Consider the following 24,580-nt stretch of genomic DNA (forward strand, 5'->3'; position numbering starts at 1 on the left):
ATTCTCCTCTGTGTGCCCAGTTTCCTCAGGTTGGCTTCATTATGCATGGATGTTAATATGCCTCATGGCAAAACGGTGTCTTCAAAGGCAGCCAGAGCAAGAGCGCTGCTGCTTGTGGGGGCAAGAGGGGCCCCCGGTTTGCTCCAGGCCCAGGGCTGTCAGAGGAGTCTGGAGCCAGAGGTGGAGTGGCGGATGGCCAGAGGTGGCCTGGGATTGGATCCCCCTCAGCTTGGCTTACTTTACAAGGATGTTGTGAGGATAAAATGGGATAACTCCAACTCCTGCTTGGCTGACGGGGGGAGGGGCAAGATGGCGGAGTATCAACATCCTCCCTTCTGACCTCCGTACTTTACTGGTCTGTTTTTTAAAGGTTTTTTTTTACTGTTTTATATCGTGTTTATATTTTATTTTCGCTTTATTCTTATCTGCTTAATTTAGCTTAGCTTTAAGCTTCCAGTTTCAGTCATAAGTTTTAAGGAATTAAAGTACAGTAGGGACTTTTTTAAAGTCTTCCTGACCTTCACTTGGGGGAGTGTCTGGGCCTCAGCGGTAATTAAAGAAGAAACCTTTCAAGTTGTGACTGCTCTTCTCGTTATCTTCCTGCATTTACTCCCTGCTCTACCATTCTACTATTCCAGCTAATGAACCGAAGCGAGACTTTTACCAACTTGATCTTGACCAAATAAATAATGGTGACGATCCGGATTGGCTGTAAAACCTCAGGCTTTCTTTGGAGTGATCTAAGACCTCTCTCTAAAAGAGCTACTCTAAAGGAAGCACAAACAAAAGTCACTCGGCCCTATAAGAATAGGGGTAAAGTGGAGCTGATTGAGAATCAGCAGAAAATTGAAACTTCCCCCTTCCGCACCGAAGAAGAAGAAGAAGAAGAAGAAGAAGAAGAAGAAGAAGAAGAGTTTGGATTTGCTATCCCGCTTTATCACTACCCGAAGGAGTCTCAAAGTGGCTAACATTCTCCTTTTCCCTTCTTCCCCCACAACAGACACCCTGTGAGATGGGTGGGGCTGAGAGACTTCAGAGAAGTGTGACTAGCCCAAGGTCACCCAGCAGCTGCATGTGGAGGAGCGGAGACGCGAACACGGTTCCCCAGATTACGAGTCTACTACTACTACTACTACTACTACTAATAATAATTCATTACTTATACCTCACCCATCTGGCTGGGTTTCCCTAGCCACTCTGGGCGGCTTCCAGCAGATTAAAAATACATTTAAACATCAGTCATTATAAAAGCTTCCCTAAACGGGGCTGCCTTCAGATGTCTTCTAAACGTCAGATAGTTGTTTATTCCTTTGACATCTGATAGGAGGGTGTTCCACAGGGCGGGCACCACCACCGAGAAGGCCCTCTGCCTGATTCCCTGTAACTTGGCTTCTCGCAGTGAGGGAACCACCAGAAGGTCCTCGGCACTGGACCTCAGTGTCCAGCCAGAACTATGGGGGTGGAGACGCTCCTTCAGGTACACTGGGCCGAGGCCGTTTAGGGCTTTAAAGGTCAGCACTAACACTTTGAATTGTGCTCGGAAACGTACTGGGAGCCAATGTAGGTCTTTCAAGATCGGTGTTACGTGGTCTCGGCGGCCGCTCCCAGTCACCAGTCTAGCTGCCGCATTCTGGATTAACTGTAGTTTCTTGGTCAACTTCAAAGGTAGCCCCACGTGGAGCCTGTTGCAGTAGTCCAAGTGGGAAATAACTAGAACATGCACCACTCTGGCGAGACAGTCCGCAGGCAGGTAGGGTCTCAGCTTGTGTACCGGATGGACACAAAATTGACCTGCACCTCCATGGACAGCTGTGAGTCCAAAATGACTCCCAGGCTGCAGTTTAATAACCGCCTCTTTCAGTGGGTCTGGGAATGCTCCTTCACAGAGGAAAGCATTTACTACCCCATAGAGCTTATCGCCCAGCCCAGCCCTTCCCAGCTCGCTTTTATTAGCCAGGATGGGCAAAGATCAAGGAGACAAGTGGTCGGTTTTGCTCCTCCAAGCAGCCTGTCCACATCCTCGGAGGTAACAGATTGGAACTGAGTCCATGCAACTTGACTAGACAGGAATCTAGCACTCTCCTGCCCTGCCCCTTCTCCCACAATGGAGTCTACCCTTTTCCGAATCTGAGCAACGTTATCTGCAAAAAAAACCTTTGCAAAATTGTTGCAGGAGATCTTGGGGTCTTTACAAGGCCCCAGTGGCAAAGGTGGTTCTGATCAATTGCAAACCACCTGAAAGAGTTTCCTGCTGCTGTTTTCTGCAGATGCAATAGAGGTGGTGAAGAAAGTCCTCTTTGCCGTCGCTATCGCCACTTGGTAGGCTCAACATTGAACTCTAACCCGTGTCTGGTCCGATTCAGAATGAGTTTTCCACCACTGGCGCTCTAGCTGTCGCAGCAATTGTTTCATCGCCCCCAGCTCCGGGGGAAACCACAGGGCTGTCCGGGCTTCATGCAGTCGGAGAGGGCACTTTGGAGCCAGACAGTGAATAGCCCTGGTTAACTTTGCATTCCAGGGACTTCCGGTCTGCCGCCATCAGCCGCCGGCGGGGTTCGTTTCGGTCTCCGAGACACCCGCCGCTACCGGGGAGGGGGAGAGTCGCGCGGGCGCCGCGACCTCCCGGAGAATCCCCACATTGTGCGTTCTGGGGGCCGATACCCAGGAGCGCTCCAAAAAAAACCATGGAAACCGCCCGGAGAGCCCCCGTTGGAGCCTCCGAGAGCAGGCTGTACATGGCGGAGCCTTGGGTCCATTGCTACCCCGGTAGCGGGAAGCTCCGAGCCGGAGACAGAGGAGCGGCAGATACCTTCAAATCAAGATCTGGACTGTGAGTAAGATACTTCAATTTGATTTTAAAAGAAGAATTTGGACTTGGGAGGGGAATAAAAAACGGAGGTCGTTCCCCCCCCTACCCGGAAGGCTGTGCCACAACTAACTTGCCTGCAGCCGATTGAAGAGAAGGGGCGCGGATCCCCCTGAAAATTGAACTTGTATCCCCCCTTAGAAGGCAGAACTAAGGGGGGGAATATATATTTTAGACTGTGTTGGTAAATTTGATATCGTGATCAAGAACCCCCCTCCCGGAAACCGGGGGCAGGAGCCTAAAGCCGCGACCAGTTGACAACATAAGGATTTATAAAGAGTAATTGCTGTGATTCTGTGATCTTTTTTTTGGATTATATTTTGGACTATATTTAAGTTGATTGACGTGACAAAGTGGAGAATTGGAAAATTTGAGTTAAGAATTTGAATTATAAATGACAAATATGGTTGGAAACAAACAAAGGAATTAGTTTGGACATTACAGCACCATCTCTGGCGGATCAGGTTATAATTCCCATGGGAACATAGAAGGACAAAGAAGGCTGCCAGCCAAAACAACCCGCTTACAAATGGAGGAGGTCGAGCTGCAACATATTTTAGACTTTATTAGAGAAATGACAGAGGAAGTACGTTATGGCAAAGTTAACATTCAGACTTTAAAAGAAGACCAACAACAGATATCCCCAACGGAAATTTTAGAAATGGAAGAAGAAGAAGAAATCATTGAACAACGGACTGAAAATAAGGAGCAATGGATTGAGAAATCAATGCAACCTGTGAGAGAGGAAGCATTGACCACCTACGTGACTTTGGATGCTAAGGACCAAGATGGACTCTGGGACCTGGTCTGCCCAGTGAGAGAGGGCGACCAGATCCCAGAAAGAAACAAAGAAACTGAGGAGGGAGGAAAGAGTCTGGCCATTGCCCCCCCAGTGAGAGTGAGGGGACGCAGACCAGACAGAAGATTGGAAATAGGGGATACTGGAAATAAAGATGAGGGTGGGAGGCTGGTGGAAGAATTAAAACAACGGAAGGGGAAGAAGGAGGAATGGGGTGGTTTAGAATGGCTAAGAGTGGGTGTGGGGTAAAGAAGGAATATAAAGTAGATGAATGGATGGATCAAAAGGCTTGAAATTGGACAGTATGAAGACGCTGGCTGGGGAAAAGGGGAAACTGCTACCTGGGGAGGGAGGGGGTGGGATTTGAGGTTTAGCTATAAGATTGGATAGAATCTGAATCAGGAAATGGTATATCTTTTTAGGGGGAAATTATAGGCTAAAGGAAATTATTAGAAATAGTTAAAAGCAATGTAGTTTAAAATTTAATAGAAATTGTTGTGTGGGGTAAAAAAAAGAAGTTGTGAAATTTGATTTGGAATAGACCCGGGAGGGGAGGGACGGGGAAGTCGGGGACAAGATATTGTTAGAGATATTACTTTTCTTTTTTCTCTTTTTTCCTTTTTGTGCATTTTCTTTTGTTTTTCTTAATTTTTCTTTTCTACTTTTAAAGCTTTTGTATTTTTGTGTGGTATTTTTTTTATTGCAAAAATTTCAATAAATATAATTATAAAAAAAAAACTTTGCATTCCAGTGGGCCACCAGGGAATCAGCTGAAAGGCCATCAGCATGGGATAAAGCATCCCCTACCACTCTCTGGAAACCATTTGGATCCATTAGGTGGCGGGGTGGACCATCAGAATTGGTCTCACCTCCCTGAAGAGGGGAAGGGTCACAGAGAAGTCCAGTTGCACCAGGAAGTGATCTGACTATGGCACTTCTTTTGTTTCACTTTTACTTAATGTTAGATTACCCACGTCAGTAGAGGTGAACACCAGGTCTAAGGCATGCCTGTGACTATGAGTTGGGCCAAACTTATTCAGAGACAGCCCCATGGAGGCCACGCTTTCCATGAAGTCCTGAGCAGCCCCTTGTAAGGTCGCGTCAGCATGGATGTTAAAATCCTCTAGGACAACCAAACTAGGTGAACATCTGCCATGACCTGAAGCAGCTTGGGCAGGGAATCCTTGGTGTAGCGGGTACACCAAAAGGAATCCTATACTGCCCCTATTGCCCAACTTCCAGAACATGCACTCAGAGAACTGGGTCTTCCCAATAGGACGCCTGGTGTAAAGCAGTGACTTCCTAAAAATCACTGCAACCTCCCCTCCCTGCCCATATGACCTGGGTTGCTGTGCATACAAGAAACTTGGTGGACAAGCAGCGGCAAGGACAGGCCCATCTGCTTCATCCAACCAAATCTCTGTCACACATGCCAGGTCAAGTCCTCCATCAGGGCCGGTGCTAGGGTTTTTTGCGCCCTAGGCAAGATCATCTTCTGGCGCCGCCCCGGCCAATCATATTTCAAACACAGGGCGCTGGCCCCCCAAGGGCGCCCCAGCAAGTGCAGCCCTGCTGGCGGCCTCCCCCCTCCCTGCACACCGCCAGATGGCCGGTGGGGCGCAACCAGCCACCAAGCCCCACAGCTCCGCCACCCCCACCTTGATTTGCGCACCTCCCTCCCCAACCCTCCTCGACCTGCCCCCCTGCGGGCGGCCGGGCTGCGAGCTGCTCACCTTACTTCCCGTCCTGTGCGGGGAGTCCCAAGGCAGCGGGACCGGGGCGGCCGGGGGCGGGCAAGCGCGAGGGTCTAGAACCGGAGTGCTGGAAGGGCGCACAAAGTCCTGCGCTGCTCCAGCGCCGTGCCCCTCACCCCTCGCTCGCTCTCCTGCCATCGCCCCGAGGGGCGGCCAGCGCAGGAGGTAGGCGGTCCCAGAGGTGGAGAGGTGTGAAGGCGGCCCTGCCTGCCAGGTCCCTTCTCCAGCCCTGGGTGGGGTGGCACGGGTGGTGGGGCGTGGCGCTCCCAGCCTCCGCGAGCGCCTTTTGCAGCCCAGAGCTTCCGGGCACCACGGCAGGCACTCTCCTGCCTGCCTGCAGCCCCGGCGGCGCGTTGTCGCACTCTTGCTCACCGTGCTGGCAGAGAGGGAAGGCGCTGCCGGAGCCCTCGCTCTCCCTTCTGGGCACAGTGGGCGAGTGGCGGGTGGCGGCGGGGGGTGGGGGGCAGGCTGGCCAGTGCCCCCTCCATTTTGGCGCCCTAGGCAACTGCCTAGTTTGCCTTAATGGACGCGCCGGCCCTGCCATCCATGATCAGGATTCAGGTAGGTAGCCGTGTTCGCCTGACACAGTCGAAATATATATATAAAAATAAAAAAATTGTCCAGTAGCACCTTAGAGATCAACTAAGTTTGTTCTTGGTTTAAGATCTGAAGAAGTGTGCATGCACATGGAAGCTTATACCAAGAGCAAACTTAGTTGGTCTCTAAGGTGCTACTGGACACACACACACACACACACACACACACACACACACACACTCACATATATATATATATAATCCACGATCAAGTCGTGGATGGCTGTGGTCTTATGAATCATTGACCTGACATTGCACAGCAGCACCTTCAGGTCATGTGGGTCTCCTTTGTTGATTCCAGTATCCTTCCGGTCAAGACCTTCCAGTCTTCAAACAATGACTAAACCTGCCTCCTCGGTAATGACGTGGTCTGGTCTTAGCATAACTCCTCCTCCTACCCGTGATCTCTGAGATCTGGTGTCCCAGTGCACCCCCCCCCCCCGGGAATCCGCCCCAGCCGTTCTGTGGGCTGGGGCCCACTCCCCGGCAGCCCTGATGGCATTGAGACATATGCAAATCGGAGTCCTCTTTCTAGTTGAATCACCCCCTCTTCTGGAGGATGATGGCTAAATGTCTGCTCTACTGAGGACTGATACGTTTACTGTCGCATCATGTGCTCCTCTGCACAAGGTTTTGGGTTTTGTCACTGCTGCTCTTGGAACATCCGCCCAGCAAGGAAACAAAAGCCCTCTCTTTCTCTCTCCAGTCACAAACAGGGTCAATGGATCCAAGCCAGATCGATAGCAGGGGTCAGTTAACCACGGGCAGAGCTGAGGGCCTTGGCACGTCCCCGGGGCTGGCAGCAGCCCAAGCCGAAGCAGAAACCTGCACTGTAAGCAGTAATTAAGAAGTGATTTGCCCTTGGGCACGGCCCCAGGTACCTCTGATGCTTGGTGCCAGTATCGCTCAGTTGTGAGCCTTGCTTGAGGCAGGTGACAATCCAAGCAGCCAAAGATCTGTGTGGCAAGAGACTCAGACTCAGTGCCAAGGACATAGGTGTCCTGGGCAAGGCGGATTTGTGCCACTGGTTCCACTGCCAAATTACCCCCTACCCAAACCCCTGGAATCAAAGATGGCCGACATGATGACTTCCAGGTGTTGTAGAGGCATGGCCAGGGGCCAGGAATCCTGGGAGTTGTGCTGTGCAAAATTCCCTGGTTGCCAGTCGCTTTTTGCAACTCACGACCATCCACTTGCGACCAAGTGGAGATTTATGCTCTCCAGGTTTGGTGACTGACATCTCCGCCATCTCATTGGCTGGTGGGCAGCAGGGTCTTTTGCTGCTGCACGACTACACTAGTTGGCTGACTCACGTGGCAGCACAGCAGCAAAAGACGCAGAGTTAAAATGTCTTGAGAATTTTTATTTTTTTTACTCTAAGTGGTAAAACGTGTGACTGAATTGGAGTTGTGGTTCAGCTGAAGAGCATCATGTTGGCTACCCTGTGGCCCTCCAGATGTCACTGGACTGTGACTTCCATCACCTTGGACTTTGGATGGTGCTGGCTGGGGCTGATGGGAGTTGGAGTCCATCAGCATCTGGGTGGCCACACGTCCCCCATTCCTGCCCTAGATTGTTTATGCTGGGAATCTGCATCTGTCTTGCACATGACGGCTGCTTCTGCCCTCCTCCCTTCTGTGAGTTACTCTGAGCTCCTGGTTATGTTCTCCTTTAAATGCAAACGGAGTTGACTCTCCTCCCCACCTTTCATTCCAGTCTTTCCTGGGGACCATGTCTGTAGTGACCTAGTTGTCCTTTGCTTGCCAGCCAGCAGCTTCTCCTGGTTGCTGTGTAACCGAGAGAAGAGCTGGCCTGGAAATGCTTGTGGGATTTTTGTTTTGTTGGATGCAGAGCCTGGGCTGTTCCCTGGGGCTTTCCTCACACACAAGGAGAGGTGGAAGCAGCCTGTAAGGCCTCCAGATTATTTTAAGCACAGCAAAGGGCACTCGAGGTAGGAGAGGCTGCTGGGAAACAGCCCCTGCTGTTTGTGGGCGATGGATGGTTACTGAGATGTGGTCACAGATCTGTTGCTGTGGACTGATATCTGCTGCTGTCTCCCCTGACCTAAAAGGAGGCTGGTTCTCCCTCTCCACCCCACAAGAAGCATTCACATTTCAGCCAATGGTGTGTTCTTGCTAGTTCAGAATGAAGCAAGAGGCAGGCTTGTATTGTTTTTGACTTTTGTATTTTCTCGGTGTTCTTGAAGCTACGAACATGAGTTTGACCAAACTGCGGGAGGCAGTGGAAGGCAGGAGGGCCTGGCGTGCTCCGGTCCATGGGGTCACGAAGAGTCGGACATGACTAAACAACAACAATTTTCTCAGTATTTTTCCTTTAAGGAAAAACCAAAACCTTCACGTTTCTGTGGATGCAGATAGAATTCAGGTGTCCTGCTTGACAGGTAGATGTGAGGGCAATTGTGCATCACTTGAAAGGAGGATGAGAGAGGGCACAGGACATCATACCATTTGCATGTGCTAATTTATGTGAATGGATGCATGTTTAGAATTAATTTATTATATGTACAATACATCTCTCCATAGCAACGTAAAACTGCAGTTATATGAGGTGGAAATTGTTCCAGCGATTTATTTTTTTTCCATGGAATGTTTTCCATTTCATAAGTTATTCATAGATTAGTCTTTTTTGTTTGTTTATTGCATTTCAATGTGGCATATATGGTTCTTTTCCACCCCACTTTATCTTCACAACAACCCTGTGAGGTGCATTAGGCTGAGAGGCAGCCCAAGGTCACCAAGTCAGTTTCCTGGCTGAGTGGGGATTTGAACCCTGGTCTCCCAGGTCCTAGTCCAACTACTGCACTGTGCACTGGGATACAGCCCATGTGTAACCATGAAGGGGTACCAATTGCAAATCAAGATGAGGCAAGCTTGGCACGTTCAAAGGTTTCAGTTATGCTTGCGGAATACAAGTAAAATGAACATGCTAAATGAGGATCACTCTCCAGGACATTGGGAAATTTACCAGGGCAAACTGAAAATTTCCTGCTGCAAATTACCCTGTGCACATTACCTTGACTTGCACAGGAATCTTTTCTGGAAAATCCACGTCCCCTTGAACTTCAGCCAGGTGAGCCCCACACCTGCTCTTTCTGTGCTCCAGATCCTAATGGGCAACATGAACATCCTCCTGCTGTACCATCTTACGGTTCTTCATCTTTTGACTGGACTTGGACCAGACAGTTTTTCAAGCAGAAGATTCCTTCCTCCATAGAAGGCTGCCCTGCAGGAATGGCTGCTGATGGAAGGCTTCCCTGCTCCCTGCCACTGCCGAGGCATCCCTTGCATGAGGCAGGGTGGAGCACCTGCCCCAGGTGATGGATTTGGGGTACCAGCATCACCTCCGGGCAGCCAGTGTTTCACAGAATGAACTCAGTCGCATAACAGGTTTGTGCATTTAAAGTGCTCTGTTGTCCAGGCACAATAAATGCACATTAAAAAAACCAGAGGCTTCATGTGGTTAGGAAACTGTCAGGGAAATGCCCCCCCAAATGATGAGATGAACAATTTATGAACGGGAAGACTTGTGTAACCTTCATGCAAACGATTTGGGATGAATACTCATCTTTGTAAAAATCCCATACATAAGAAACAAAATCAATGCCCCATGAAAAGTGGATGTTGCATAACTCTCCCACAAGCCTTGTGCAAGCAAATCAGGGCAAATTCACAATAAATAGGTCATCTGGAGGAAGGATCTCGCCTATTAATACAGCCCACTGGGAAGTTCTCCAGATCATTAGCCAGAGTCAGGATCCAGCAAGTCAGGTGAAGTTAGCCAGAGGCTTGCAGGGATCAAGTGTAGCGCAGTGATCACAGATAGGGAGGAGGAGCACAGACAGAAGCCTCCTCACCCAACAGGATGGGGCCAGCAGCAGCTGGGCATGCAAACGGCCCAGTCCCCCAGCCTGAAGAAGACAGAGAGATGCTGTCAGCCAGTGTAGTCAGCATTGAGCTTGGTAGGCCTGGGTCCTGGCAGCTCTGGGGCCAGGGTTCTGCAGGACCTGATGGACAGGGACTGACATTGGGGCACCCCAGATGGCATCCTTTGCCCCTGCCCTTGTAGTGGAAGCGCTGCAGATGGACTGGGCAGGGAGCTGAATGGTGGGGGACTCAGAGCAGATGAGGGGAAGTCTTCACACAGCGCACTGTTAAACCATGGAAATTCACTTCCACAAAATGGTTGCTAGTTGTGATGGGTGACACAGTACCTCCAGGATTGGAAGAAGCCTTATGAGGAATGGTCAAGGGAATGGAGAATGTTTAGCCTGGCAAAGAGAGGAGATGTTCATAGAGTCCTCTTCATCTATCTCAAGGGCTGTCACATGGAAGAGGGAACTAGTTTGTTTTCTACTGCTCTGGAGGACCTGAACCAATGGATTGAAATTACAAGAAAGGAGATTCCGACTTAACTTTAGGAATAACATTCTGATGGGAAGAGTTGTTTGATAGTAGAATGGACTACATTGGAAGATGGTGGACTCTTTCATTCTGGGTTTTTAAAGAAAGGTTGGGTGACCATCAGTCAGGGATTCTTTAGCTGTGATCCCTGCATTGTGGGGGTTGGACTAGATGACCCTCAGGGTCCCTTCCAACTCTACAGCCCTATGATTCCATGTCTCTGCATAGCAATTGCTGGGGGAAATGGGTAGGGAGGGCACTGCTCTTGTACTCCTGTCCCGCTGGGAGGCTTCCCAGTGGGGCATTTGGTTGGCCCCTGTGAGAACAGGCTGCTGGACCCTTTGTCCTCTTCTTAGGACAGCTGGGAGCCCTGATGCCAAGAAAGGAAGGAAAAGAGAGGCAAAACCCAACTTCAGGGTAGTGTCTGATGGCATAGCAATGCGTATTTCCGTTGTGGGTGTGGCTGGATGCTGCTGTCCGTGGCCACCCAATGCTGCAGCCTTATCTGACAACAGCAGCTGGGTTGGAAAGCTGCCCACTGTTTACATTCCCCGCAATACCATGGATGTTTGCTCATTTGGGGCACGGTGGGAAATGCAACACAGGTGCATTGTGGGAAATGCAAAATAGGGGCATGGTAGGAAATGCAACACAGGAGCATAGGAAGCTGCCTTATACCGAGTCAGACCATGGGGAGCCAGCTAGCTGCACGGTATGGCTGCACAATTGCTGTACCACAGCAAGGACAGCAGCTTCATGTCTCTATCTCTGTCTCTGCCTCTCTCTCTTGGGGGGGGGGGAGTGCAGCTGTTGTGGAGTGACTCCAGATGGGATAGATTGGGGTCGGAGAAGCTGCAGCGCTGCTCTCCCTGTGCCAGTATACCAGGGCTGTGTGTGCCTTGTTTCTGCACTGGAAGGAAGCAATTCTTTGAGCTGAATCAAGGATGCAAATGTGGCTGACTTGCAGGTATCTGCTTACCTGCAGAACTTATTGTGCTGCTGCTCTGAGTGGTCCCTGAGATCCAGTCCTCCTGATGAATGCAAATCCTGCTCCCTTGCTTCTCCAGCTCTTGGAATTTGGCCAGATGCACCATAGTCTACTGCACGCTTAGGTCTAAGCGGTATAGTGTACGTGGTTAGGAGACTGAGCTACAACTCTGTTCAAATCTGATTTTCACGAGGACATCGATAGTTGGAATGGGTTGTCTAATACTTTCTTAGCCTCTGCTCCCCCACCTGCAAAATGGAAACATTAATTCTGACCTACTTTACAAGGTTGCTGTAACGAGAAGGAGGGAACATATGCATGTGACATTATTTGAACATTTGTGGGCCTTCTGTATTTATTGTTTCTCACAAACAATAGATGAGATGGGGTCCCACTCCAGACTGCAAGAGGATGCCCTGATATAAAAATATCCTAGCACATAAAAAACTAGCATGTCAGAATTCTTCTCTTCAGCATGCCAACTTTCTAGATGCAGGGATTTTTACTTTTACAAAAAAAATGTTATGGACACTCCTTTGCCACTGGCCAAGCCCAAGGTTCACCACGGCAACTGTTACAGCCACTCTCTTCACAGCCTTAAACGTGAGAAATTTGATTTTTGTTTTTTCAGGTTGATGTTCCCAAGAATTATACTCCCATCAAGTGATCCATGCACCTAGCAGACCTTTATTTTGGAACTAAGCTTTTCCTCTGCTGCCTTTTTCTTTAAATGACTGTGCAGATGCTCATTCTGCATTAACTTGCCCCCCCCCCCAAACTCCCAGTGCATAGATAGTACTTCTGCTGTTGCATTAGAAAGACAGCCGGGTGCCTTTCTCTCTAGAATATTAACCCATCTCTCAGTCCTGCCAGGGGCATTTCTGTCCCAAAGAGGATGCCATAGCTACCTGCATGTGATGGAGGAGGCATTCACTCATTCCTCCAGCCCTGACAAGAAAGAGTGATGGGTTGAGGGAGGTGAGATGTAACAGGCCAGCCAATGGGAGAGTGCATGGAAGGATGTGATTAAAGTAGCAAAGTAATTGATGGAGCAAGACAGATAAATCTCTCCAGGTTGGAGCCTCTGCCATCTGCAAATAGCTAACAAAAACAATTAGTGATCCCTGTATTAAATAATCAAACCCTGCCTGGCTCTGATGCCCTGATGAATGACAGCTAAACTAGGCCTTAGCCTGAAGATGTGCAAACAGTCTCCGTGCGAGGTCTGTATGTGGGTGTTTTCACTCTGAAAAGGGATGCAGCGTGGCGTTAGGTGGTCAGAGTCTTGGATTGGGACCTGGGAGGCCTGGATTCAAATCCGTGTCCAGCCATGAAGGTCTGGTTGATCGTGCGGCAACAGCAGTCGGAGGTCCGTTCGTCGGAGCAGACTTTGGTGCTTCAAAAGCTGGGGATACCGCTTTAGCGCAGCGGATTACCCCAAGAACCCCAAATTGAGTGTTTTGGGGATGTGGACTTCTGGCGGGCACAGTTTGCGGGCTCCCCCCTCCCTGGCAAGGCTCTGTTTTGAGCCCCCGAGAACGAGGGGGGGTAGAGCTGCAGCGCAACAGACATATTGCTTCCTTTGACAGTGCGAAGTTGCAGGACTGTCTGCACAGCGGTCGATTCTTCCAAAAGGAATTAAAAGGACTGTACCATGAGTACTATTTGATTTGGATTAATCTGAAGAAAAATTTGGTCACAGGAGTGGGATTTAAAGTTACGGAAGCTGGTCCCTTCCCACTGATTGACTAAGAAAGCAAAGACTTATACTTGAAGCCAGTAAAGAATTATTTAAGTATTAAACTTCCAAAAGAAGATTGTCAACTTCCCCCCAGATGTAGGGGAAGGGGGGAAAAATTTAATTACATCAGAAATCCCTGCGGCGTTTGAGGAGTGGAACTTTGCAAGTGACACCCCGGTCAGCGCTGCAGGAAATTATTGTGACATTACAATGGAGGATACTTTGTACTTTTTCTTTGCATCTGGATACATTGAGTGCAGCCCTCCATTTCCTGTTGTCGCTCTGCTGTGACCTTCAAAGCAGATGGAAGCCATAACAATGGATTCTTTCTATGAGAATGTGTTACAATTAATCTCGGAGAACAGACAGGAACTGAAAACATGCATCCAAGAGGTGAGAAAATTTAGGGACTGCTTCAAAGTTTCTATAAAACACACGGAAGAAAATTTGGAAAAAGAAGTAAAAGACTAAGATTTGGAGGAGGGAAAGGTGGAATCTGAACAGAAAGAAGCAGGGAAAGACTGTGTCTTTATACAGAAAAGTGGATCTGATCTCCAGAAACAAGAAGCCTTGCAAGAGAACTGTAGAATTAAAATGTTTTTAAGTGGATTTGACTTCCAATGGAGATGGGAAGAAGAGGAGAGGTTGGGGAGGTGGCAAGGGGTCAACGTGGGGGATGGGGTGGTGAAGCGGAGAAGGGGAGTGGGATGAATAAATTAAGTAATATTAGAGGATGGATAACTATGGCCAGATTGAGAAGTAATTATGCGATATTAACGTTGAAACCTGCAGCAATGAAGGGGGTGGAAGAGAATTATGATTTTTAAATGCAATGTAATGTGGATTAAGATTAAAATATTGAAGCTATGGAGGAATTTGGAAGGGGTTTATAGGCGGAAGGAGATGAATAATATAATTGTGTAAGAGTGAGATAGATAATTAAGTATTAAAGTAGAACAGTTAATTTGTGATATTGTAGGGCAACCCTCTGCTCCTACCTGCCCCCTTATTTTGCACCCTCTGGTGGCAGGTTGTTGGGATGGGGTGGGTGGGGGCTCAACTGTAATAAAGATTTTTGTTGTTGCTCTGCCCCATCCTAGATTTCCCCCGTGGCAGAGGGGTGTCTGGGAGGGGTAGGATTTTAAAGTAAAGGTTAGGAAAATGAAAAGGATTAAAGAATTAGGAGGAAGGAAAATTGCTAAAGAGGAGAATAAATTGGAAATTAGAAAGGGGGGGAGGGGAAGTCCATAAGACAATGATTAGGAAATTGAGGTTAAAATTATAAGTGTAGTGTTGTTATTGAGTTGAAGTGTTTGTTGCGATATTGTATGTTTTTGTTGTCTTGTTTTTGTATGTGGGTGTTTTATAAAAACTGAATAAAAATTATTATTATTTTTAAAAAGAAGGTCACTAGGGTGACTTTGGGCCAGTCACTCTCTCTCAGCCTAATCTGCTTTACAGGGTTTTTGTAAGGATAAAATGGGAAAGAAGGGGAGAGCCATGGATGCCACTTACAAGTCAATTGAGGAAAGGTGGGATATAGAGATGTGAGGATGGATGGATGGAGGGATGGATAGATGAATGAATGAAGGAAGGAAGGAAGGAAGGAACGAACAACGAACAAACAAATGAATGAATCCCTCAAAATCCCTCGTTTCCTAGCTGGAAGGGGTAAGATGCAGGACCGTGGCAGTCCAGGACAAGCCATTGTGAGTGAAGAAAATAATAGGGAGTGAAAGGGTTAAGTGCTCCAACATGCCATCGTCACTGAAAGAAGGGGCAACTCCCACAGCTGCTTTTGTGGTAATAGTACCGTTCTATTCTGCCTTGGTCAGACCACACCTGGAATACTGTGTCCAATTCTGGACACCACAATTTAAGAAGGATGTTGACTAGCTGTAACATGTGCAGAGGAAGGTGACCAAGATGATCCAGAGTCTGGAAACCAAGCCTGAAGGTTGAAGGAGCTGGGTATGTTTAGCCTGGAAAAGAGGAGAGTGAGAGGAGATAGGAGAGCCATCTTTAAATATCTCAAGGGCTGTCACATGGAGGGTCGAGCAAGCTTGTTTTCTCCTGCTCTGTAGGGTAGGACTCGAACCAATGGCTTCAAGTTACAAGAAAGGAGATTCCAGCTAAACATCAGGAAGAATTTTCTGACAGTAAGAGCTATTCAACAGTGGAACGGTCTCCCTCCTTCCTTAGAGGTTTTTAAGCAGAGCTTGGATGGTCAATCTGTCATGGATGCTTTAGCTGAACTAGATGACTCTTGGGTCCCTTCCAGCTCTAAGATTCTATGCTTTCCTCCAAAAGTCAGGTGTTTTTTTTTTGCAATAAGGAAAGTGATGGGGAGATGATGGGAAGTGTGGGATAGAACCTCTTTTGATATAAAGTCCTCTAATCTTCCTGCAAGCAAATCAGGGTTAAATGCTCAGTGAACAGGTCCTCTGGAAGCACAACCCTGCCCGCCCAGCTAGGTCTGTATCTGAATTCCCAGCATTGTCAGACCCTTCAACTTATAAATTGCACAAGCGTGTAAAGAGGAGGACCACCAGCAGGGAGCAAAGGGAGAGCAGAGGTCCTCTTAGCATCACTAATCTGTGTCCCTTTGTGCAGGAGAATCTTCATGCATCTTTTGTATAATGTCTAATTTTGCACTCAGAAGGAAGTGGAGAAACATTTTCCTGGGGTTGAGAAGGTGGACAGGGAGAAAGAAGCTTTTCTCCCAATCATCATATCAGAGCTGTGCCTCTTTTTGCCATTTTGATTTCTTGAGGGCAGATAGCTGGAGGTTTGGTCTTCGTAGCTTTCCTGGTAGCTCTTGGAATTGTTGTATGAAGAGAAAATACGGTAAATGTGGGTGGAATTTCAGGAGTCTTCAGGAAGATTGCAGAACATTTCAGGCAAGCAAATACTGTGTGCAGTGCAAACTCCTTTTCCTTACTTACTATGGACAAATAATCAACCCATTTCCTGTCTTTGCCAGTTTCAGAGGTATTCATTCCTAAGTTTGTTCCTTCCAGCTTCTGTATCATTACGCATTTTTTTAATGCGCAGAAAAATTCACATTGTACAGCAAAATTTGGAAAACTGCATTCCGACCTACATATTAGACCAGGAAATGTGAATCTGGTTGGTTCACTTAAACATGCAGACTGGAATTAAATCCTGTTTGAGTTCTGTGGCCCCCGGATCTGCTATTCAACTCTGTGCTGCTGTTTTATATTCCCCTGTTTAAATGGCTCTTGTCTGTTCTCCCTTCCTGCCCTTTCTATGCTTTGGGGCTCTTTCCCTTGGTCAAAGCGGGAAGTGCAAACAAGTAAGCAAAAACAGTGGGGAGAAGCCTTTTGGACAGTGAAAGGCCAACGGTGATGACCTGGTAAATCCAGACCTCAACAAAAGCTTGAAGATTAGTCATGCTTTGGCCTGAGCTGTGCAAGGGCCTCTCTCTTGTCTTTATTTTATAATCTTTGTCAGTCTCCTTCCCCACGCAAGGAGACATAACAGCCACTAAATCATTGCTAAGAATGAGTGAAAATAGTGCAAGACTTGAAGGCGAAGATACTTTGTGTTTGTGATGATGCTGTGAATACTAGAATGCAGATTTCTATTGAGAATTGCAGAGGTGCATTCAGAATACTGAAAATTATCATTTTGTTGGAAGCAAGGCTTCTACTCCCCATGGAAAATATACATACTGCCAGTTTCTTTATAAGGCTAAGGGACTTGAGCTGCAGTCTAGAAAGTGCTTCAGCCACTGGGGTGGAATTTCTTTGCTGCCTCCCACTAATGATCAGTATGGGACACAGTCCCTCAGGATATTCTCCCATTACTGCCATGTTGAAATAAATGCGAGTCACTGTTCTGGAGCTCCCCAGACTACTCAGAGCTTTGCCACGGAAGCTGATTCATTAGGGCAAATACGTTGATGCAAAGGACATACAGTGGTACCTCGGTTTATGAACACAATTGGTTCCGGAAGTCTGTTCATAAACTGAAGCGTTCATAAACTGAAGCGAACTTTCCCATTGAAAGTAATGGAAAGTGGATTAATCCGTTCCAGACGGTCCACGGAGTAACCGTTCATAAACTGAAGCGAACTTTTCCATTGAAAGTAATGGAAAGTGGATTAATCCGTTCCAGACGGGTCTGTGAAGTACTTAAACTGAAGTGTTCATAAACTGAAACATGGGTGTAATTGGTTCCGGAAGTCTGTTCATAAACTGAAGTGTTCATAAACTGAAGCGAACTTTCCCATTAAAAGTAATGGAAAGTGAATTAATCCGTTCCAGATGGGTCCGCGGTGTTCATAAACCGAAAATTCATAAACCGAGGTGTTCATAAACCGAGGTTCCACTGTAAAATAGATATATAGAAAGGAGAATTCCCTGGATGCCAAGATCCAGGTTTGGGCCAACTACTCTTGGGTGAGAAAAGCCCAGCAGAGATTTAAAATCACAAAATATGCAAAGTGGTAATATAGGCTGTTAGACCTTTAAAATATGAGTTCCAAAGTTTCCCTCTTCCCTAGCATAGGAAAAGATCACATGTTTGGTAAGTTAAAAATGGTTTACTTACAAACTCCCCATAGGTCAGATTTGTAGACATATCTATACAGCATTCAGAAAAAGTTGCACAGACAGTAAAACTTGGTTTAGTTCCAAAGTGCTGAAAGTTATTGCAACAGGAACTCCAGAGTGGCTTGTAAGAGCCATGCAGTCTGAGGTTGGGGCAACTAGTTTAGAAACTCAGGAAGCTGCCATATATTGAGCCAGATCACTAGTCCATCTAGCTCAGTGTTGTCTACATTGGCTGGCTGGGGTTTTTAAGCAGGAGTCTTTCTCACCCCCACCCCCTGGAAAGGTTGCCAGGGATTGATCCCTGGACCTTCTGCATGCACAGCAGGTGCTCTACACCTGAACTACAACCCTTCCCTGATTTACAAGACCCTTTGCAGACAAAGATAGGGACCTTGTAGGTAACAAGCAACTAAGTGGTTGGGGCAACCCAGTCAGATGGGCAGGGAAGAAGAAGAAGATCATACAGTGACAACAATAAAAGCAATAGACTATTTGCAGGGCTGTTGTGAAGATTACTGGGCTAATGTATGCAAATTGCTCTGTACACTAGGTATGCACTCTACGTTAGGCTAGGAACGTGGGAAGCTACCTTAGAGCAAGGTGACAAAGGGTGAGGTGTAACACTTTTTTAAATTAAAAGAGCGCTACGTCAATGCCAAGGCTTATTATCTGCTTGGTCTCCTTGCTACATCTGCCAGTGATGCTTTATTTAATGGCTACAACGAAATCATCCCAAGCGGTGAGCTTGTTTATGGACTGTGTTCTGTGATAAGGCAAAGTTCATGAGCTCTGGTGTCATGCCTTCTGTATAATCTCACAGTCCCAGAAGGTGGGCCCTCTCAGCAGGCGCTGCAGCATCTATGTGCATCCTGATTATGGTGTGCCTCCTCTCAACGATAAAGGGGCAGCCTGGGCTTCTATCTGCCACTCTTGGTGTTGAATGTCTGTGTGGCTGAAGAAGGTTCGGCAGTGAGCCCCATCCTTTGAGTGTGCTGCCTGAAAGCATTTGGGGGATCCACTTGCTTTCCAGGAGCAAGCAACGGCGATGTCAGGTTCCATATGGCAATGGAGGCAGTGGAGAGTAAGTATTGGCACAGCAGATTTTGTTTGGGTGTCCTTTCAATCCTAGACTTGACCTAGAGGCAGGCAGGCAGGCAGGCAGTAAGCAGTGCTTTTTCAAAGAAAAGAAAAGAAAGAAAGGTGCCAGTATTCAGCAGGCAGTTGTTGCAGTAAGTGCCACACTTCTAACATTTGGGAGGGGGGGGGGGTTAGGTGCCAGCACGGTGTACCCTTGAGTACCCCCAGGAAAAAAAGGACTGGCAGGCGGAACCTCTTTATAGTAGCAAACTGATTTTCTGAGGTTGGACTCTAATGTAGCCCAAACACTCAGAGGTGTCAGCAGGCTTCTTGGGAGGAGTCTGGTTTCCCTTGGTCTACACAACACCACTCTTGCTAATGGTCACACAGGCTCTGCAGGCTTTTGAAATGCAACAGAAACCTACAACACCTGCTGCCAGTTTCTGCACTTCTTTTGCTAGCTGCTGTAGACAGGTTTGGGTGCAATCTGCTCTGTGTCTGAATGATGGCTGCTTTTGGGGGTCCTGGTGCTGCTGCTGGCAAAACTTGTGTTTTACCATTGATCGGAACAAACAGCAATCCACAGAAAACCCAATTGCCATTTGTGCCAATTCAACAGTAAAATGCTGGTTTTTCTGAGAGGAGCACAGAACATTAAAGCATGGACCTGTGCCTTAAAACACGGCACTAAAGGAAATCTGGATGAGCTGAGAGAGAGAGAGAGAGAGAGAGAGAGAGAGAGAGAGAGAGAGAGAGAGAGAGAGAGAATTAGGGACTCCCTGCATTTCTTGCATTCAAAACCGCATTCTCCAGAGTAGCTGGCAAACCTTCTTGAATGCAAGACCCAGGGCTGGTGCCTTGAAAGCCTTGCTGCCTGGCCACCTGCCTGGGTATGCTGAGCTGCAGGAAAGACTCTCTGCTCTTGCTGAATCCTTCTCGTTGGTTTGCTGCCTTGCCAGAGTTCTCTCTTTGGGCTTGGATAGATTGCAGCAGACAGTTCTCTGCTCTGAGCCTTCTTTGTCCAGCCAAGCAGGTGTGAACTTGTCTTGCTTCCACCCGGCTAAAAAAGCTGAGTGGGAACAGATTGGTAGAATTAATGCTCCGTTAGCAGGCTTTTGCTGGGAAGCTGGAGGGAATGGCTTCTGAAATGGGTTCTCTCTCTCTCTCTCTCTCTCTCTCTCTCTCTCTCTCTCTCTCTCTCTCTCTCTCTCTCTGTGTGTGTGTGTGTGTGTGTGTGTGTTGTGGAGGTGCTCAGCCTCACCAATTTCAGTCTGTGTTGTGGCTTTGCTGGTGGTGCTAAAAATCCAGGGTCAGAGGACATGACTGCTAAAACTGCCACTAACTTGCTCCAGGGCATTTTGCAGTCTATTGGGGGTATATTTTTGCTGCTTTCTTGATTGGATTGTTTTGCAAGTTATTGTATGACCCTAATTGCAATACATTCTCCCCTTTTCTGATATTTTTGGTCATACTTTGTGCTTTCAACATTTTGTAAGTCCATCATAAACTGTGAAAGCAACACCACAGAACCCTGGTGGCTGCGCCACTAAATCAGCAATGGAGGATTTTATGAGAGGCTGGCACCACCATAAAGCTTTGATTGCAGAGTGCGTCAGAATTGCTTGCCTCCAGAAAAGCAGCCTTCAAGTCCAAGTCAAAAGTTATTCAGAGATGCGTCAGTCAGACTCAGCTGATGGTATGTAATTCTGCAGCATCTTTACACTGGCCAGGGCAGGATGATTCCTTCTGCCCAATGCAACAGGATCACGCAGAGATGTAGCAGGAAGCCTCTTCTACAGAGGAGCAGAGAAAGTACATGCAGTACATGATGAAGGGCCCAGGCTGAATCCCCAGCAGCATCTCCAGGTAGGGCTCAGAGAGAACCCTGCTTGAAACCCCAGAGAGCTGCTGCCAGTCAGTGCAGGCAATACAGAGCTAGATGGATGAAGGGTCTGACTCAGTAAAAGGCACCTTGCTATGTTCCAATATGGTTCCTCTGCGCTGCCTGCTCCCTGCCTCCCCTTGTGGCCCATCCTGTCTCCTGGTTGATGCCTGAAGCCCTGAGCCCGTTTTTTTACTGGGGAGGGCGGGGTATAAATAAAAATTTATTATTATTATTATTAGAGGAGGGTTGGATGACTAGGCTGGCTGGGGGCAATGGGCAGGGAGAGCCATGGCTTGCCTTACGTCCTGCAGTGGGGGGGGGCGTTTTCTGGGATCCAGCTATTGGCCCAGGTTGCTGTGGCCTTCTGGAGCATCTCCTTACCTTGCTATTTGGAAAATGCCACCCATGTCAGGATGGGGGCCAGGGGGGGGCGGGCGGGCTTGCTGCTCAGAGATTAATGAGCAAGAACTCCTTATCAAAGTTCTAGGAGCTTTTGGGTGTGAGGGCGGCCCCTGCATACACTCCAGCATGGTGCTGAAGACTGATTAACGTCACCACCCTTCTCTAACCTTGTACTTTCCAGATGTTTTGGACTAGCACTCTTCCTCTTCTTCTTCTTCTTCTTCTTCTTCTTCTTCTTCTTCTTCTTCTTCTTCTTCTTCTTCTTCTTCTTCTTCTTCTTCCTCCTCCTCCTCCTCCTCCTCCTCCTCCTCCTCCTCCTCCCTTGCCTTCATATTTTCTGCTAATTATTCAGAGTTCCTCCTTTCCCTGGACCCGATGCACAGATTCCGCAGACACCTCCCCCCCCCATTCCTACTTTCTCTTTAGTTCCTCCTTTCTTCAGTTCCCTGACTCCCAAGCTCCTTTGCATGTCTGCTTTCTGGGCCACTGCCTGCTTTGCCCCAACTTCCTTTAAGTGCCTTGTCTCTTAAGACACCCCCCCAGCCCCAACCAGGGCATAAGAAGCCTGTGTTGTGGGGTGGTTAGAACTATTAAATAGTGGGTAGACGACACAGCAATTCTTCAAGAAGCTCTTTATTTGGAAGCCAGAACAGAACTGGGATGCACTGCTCAGCTGGCCTACTTTGATAGCCAGCTGGCTCAAACAATGTAACAATCATAATTCAAAGTCCCCTCCTAAAGGTCCCTCCTAAAACAACTGCTGAGGACCTGAGGGAAAACTATGTACAGTGACTTCAATACATAACAAGAACAGCCTTGCTCAGCCTTCGGTTCCCAGATGCTGTTGGACTAGCACTTGCATCCAGAGCTGGCCCTACGGCAAGGCTGGGTGGTGCAGGGCACCAGGGGGGGTGCCGTGCTGGGAAATGGGGCGGGGGGGGGGCGTCGGAGGGATCTTCGCGCCAGATATGCTTAAGACGGCCCTGCTTGCATCATCCCTGCTTGCTGCCCCTGCTGGCTGTGGATGATGGGCTTTGTAGTCACAACAAGATCTGGGAACCTAAGGTCGAGAAAGGCTGGGTCAGAGTGTTGGACTAGGACCTGGGAGACCAGGATTCAAATCCTCCCCCAGCCACCTGAAACTCACAGTCATACTTTCTCAGCCTAGCCTTCTTCATAAGATTGTTGTGAGGATCAAATGTGGGGACGAAGACACAAGACATACGCAACACGTTGAACTCTGTAAAAAGGTGGGGTAAAAAGACAATAAATAAACTAAAGCTCCTTCCTGAGTTTGTGCTGTGAGGTTTCTTCACAGCCTCCTCTTTGATTTTCGTGTTTTGGGGCCCTTTCCCCCATCTTCCAACCACCCTCCCTTCAAGCTTCTCTTTTCCAGTCCTCTGCCTGCTCTGCGTCTTTCCTCTCAGACTCTTTGCAGGTACTCCTTAGGTTCCCTACATTCTGAGACCTCTTCCTAGTTCCTCAGCTTCCCATTGTGTGAGGTGTTAATTCCCAGCCAAATGGACCACTTTCCCTCGCCTCGCAAAAGTTGGACTGCAAGCTGCTAGATTCTGTGAGCAACGAAACATTCTGAGCCTCTGCACCAGCTCACCCAGCCCTTCTTGGGGGGGGGGCGCTCACAAGTGTGTTCCTGTGTAAGAACAGTGGCTGTGACCTTGGTGCAGGAGGTCAAGGGCCATCCTGGGATGCACCACAGGGAGACTGTCCTTCGTGACTCCAGCTCTTACTCTAGGAGGCTGGCTCTTTCTAACGCGAAGTTCCCTCCACTTTGCTGCCTGAGCAGCTTCAGCATTTGTGTCAAACTGCAGCAAGGGAGTTTTGTGTTTCTGGAAACAGGCCTCCATGCCAGTAGCTGCCTGGCTCGTTCAACACTCATTTTTCCCACCATTAAATTTGCTAAAAGTGGGAGATCAAGAGACAGCTATATGGAGGTTTCAGCTGGCAGAGGGGATGGCAGAAAGGAAGCCAGACGGTTGGGAGAAAGCTCTGCTGGCTGCTCTCTTTCAGGTTTGTTGGAAAAAAGAGGCACTTCACACATTGCAAAGCAAACACAAGAGGCTCTTCTGTGCAAGAAACAGGCAAGCATTCACCAGCCTTGGGTCCTCTTGATGTTTAGGACTACAGCTTCCACTCATCCAAAACATCTGCAGGGGACCAGACGGATGTAGAACGTCACGTGTGGCAGTCTTTTGCACACACGTTTTAACAGTGTGTGCATGCTGGGGAAAACGTGTGTGTTGCATGTGGCAATCAGCAGACACACGAATTCTTTTAATGAAGGATAGCAGTGGCTTCTAAGCATGGTGGCTTCTCTCTCTCCTGTTGAAATAGATCTGCCTCTGAGCACACATGGGGAAAGCACGGTTGTGCTCAGGGATAGAGAGTATGCACAGGAAGTCCTTTGGGTGGCCATTCTGAGAAGAGGATGCTGCACTAGATGGAGCATTGGGCTGATCCAGCCAGGCTGATGCTGATGGCCATCAACCTGGATGGCTTTCAAGGAGGGTGAGGCAGGCAGGGCCTGTGATTCCCAACAGCTGGTGCCCAGAGGCATCCTGCTTCCAGCAGTGGAGATGGGACAAAGCAATAGCAGCCGTTGATACCCTCCATGAAAAGAATCAAACTGCCAGGGAAGGGACTCACTAGAGTCACTAGCCTAGAGCTGGCTAGAGGTTCCGGCCCCTCTCTGGTGGGTGCCATCAAGGGAGGTGTTCCTGGTGAGTTCTGGCACCTCTTTTTCTGGATAAATAGCACTGGCCCTATCTCAGCAGCAGAGCCTGCCTCCCATGCAGAAGGTCCCAGGTTCAGTCCCTGGCGTCTCCAGGTGGGGCTCAGAGTGTCACCTGCCTAAAAGAACCATTGCTGCTCAGACAATACTGAGCTAGATAGACCAGTGGTCTGATCCAGTATAAGACAGCCTCCTCCTATGTTCCTGAATGTCCCTCCCTGACTTGGTGTGATTTGTTATTATTTATTTACCATATTTATATACTGCTTTTCAGGTGGATCTCACCAAGCAGTTTATATCAGATTATTATTAACTATAGAGTGGATGCAATGTAGTAGCAAATGCTGCAATCCTAGGCAAGTGTCTCCAGACATTAGTCTCTGTTAGAAGAGTAACTGGAATAAGGCAGACATAATCCAAGGAGAAAAGAAACTGACAATACTTTACTGAGGTAAAACTGAAGAAAACAGTATATAAAACAAGGTGAAATAAAACAGAGTTTTTCTTAGGTCAGGCCTTAGAATAGGAAAAAAACCCAAAACTCATTTAGAATCACTTTTTACTCCAACTTCTCCAGTTCTTTTCCTCAACAACAGCTAACCCCCAACAGACTAAAATCTCCAGCCAGTCAAAGTCTGCTTCCAGTCACACCAGCAACAGAATTAACCCCATAAGCCACCTGCTGTTGTACTTCCAACTATCTCCCTGTGCTCAGTGGGGCTTAC

General features: G+C 48.1%; 1 protein-coding gene across 5 annotated transcripts in view; it reads left to right on the forward strand.

Annotated features, from left to right (window-relative positions):
• ANK1 (ankyrin 1) overlaps positions 1-24,580 on the forward strand; it is a 181,017-nt gene that overhangs the window by 43,956 nt on the left and 112,481 nt on the right. Inside the window, exon 1 of one of the 5 annotated variants that reach the window (XM_088671401.1) lies at positions 18,595-18,823. The exons of the other annotated variants lie outside the window; for them this stretch is intronic. Within the exon in view, the coding sequence (XP_088527527.1) occupies positions 18,788-18,823 (36 nt within the window). The 5' untranslated portion in view covers positions 18,595-18,787. Of the gene's footprint in view, positions 1-18,594; positions 18,824-24,580 lie in introns of those variants that run through there. 5 annotated transcript variants of the gene reach the window in all.

Source organism: Zootoca vivipara, chromosome 6 (assembly GCF_965207765.1).
Source record: "Zootoca vivipara chromosome 6, rZooViv2.hap1.1, whole genome shotgun sequence".
Taxonomy (NCBI): Eukaryota; Metazoa; Chordata; class Lepidosauria; order Squamata; family Lacertidae; genus Zootoca; species Zootoca vivipara.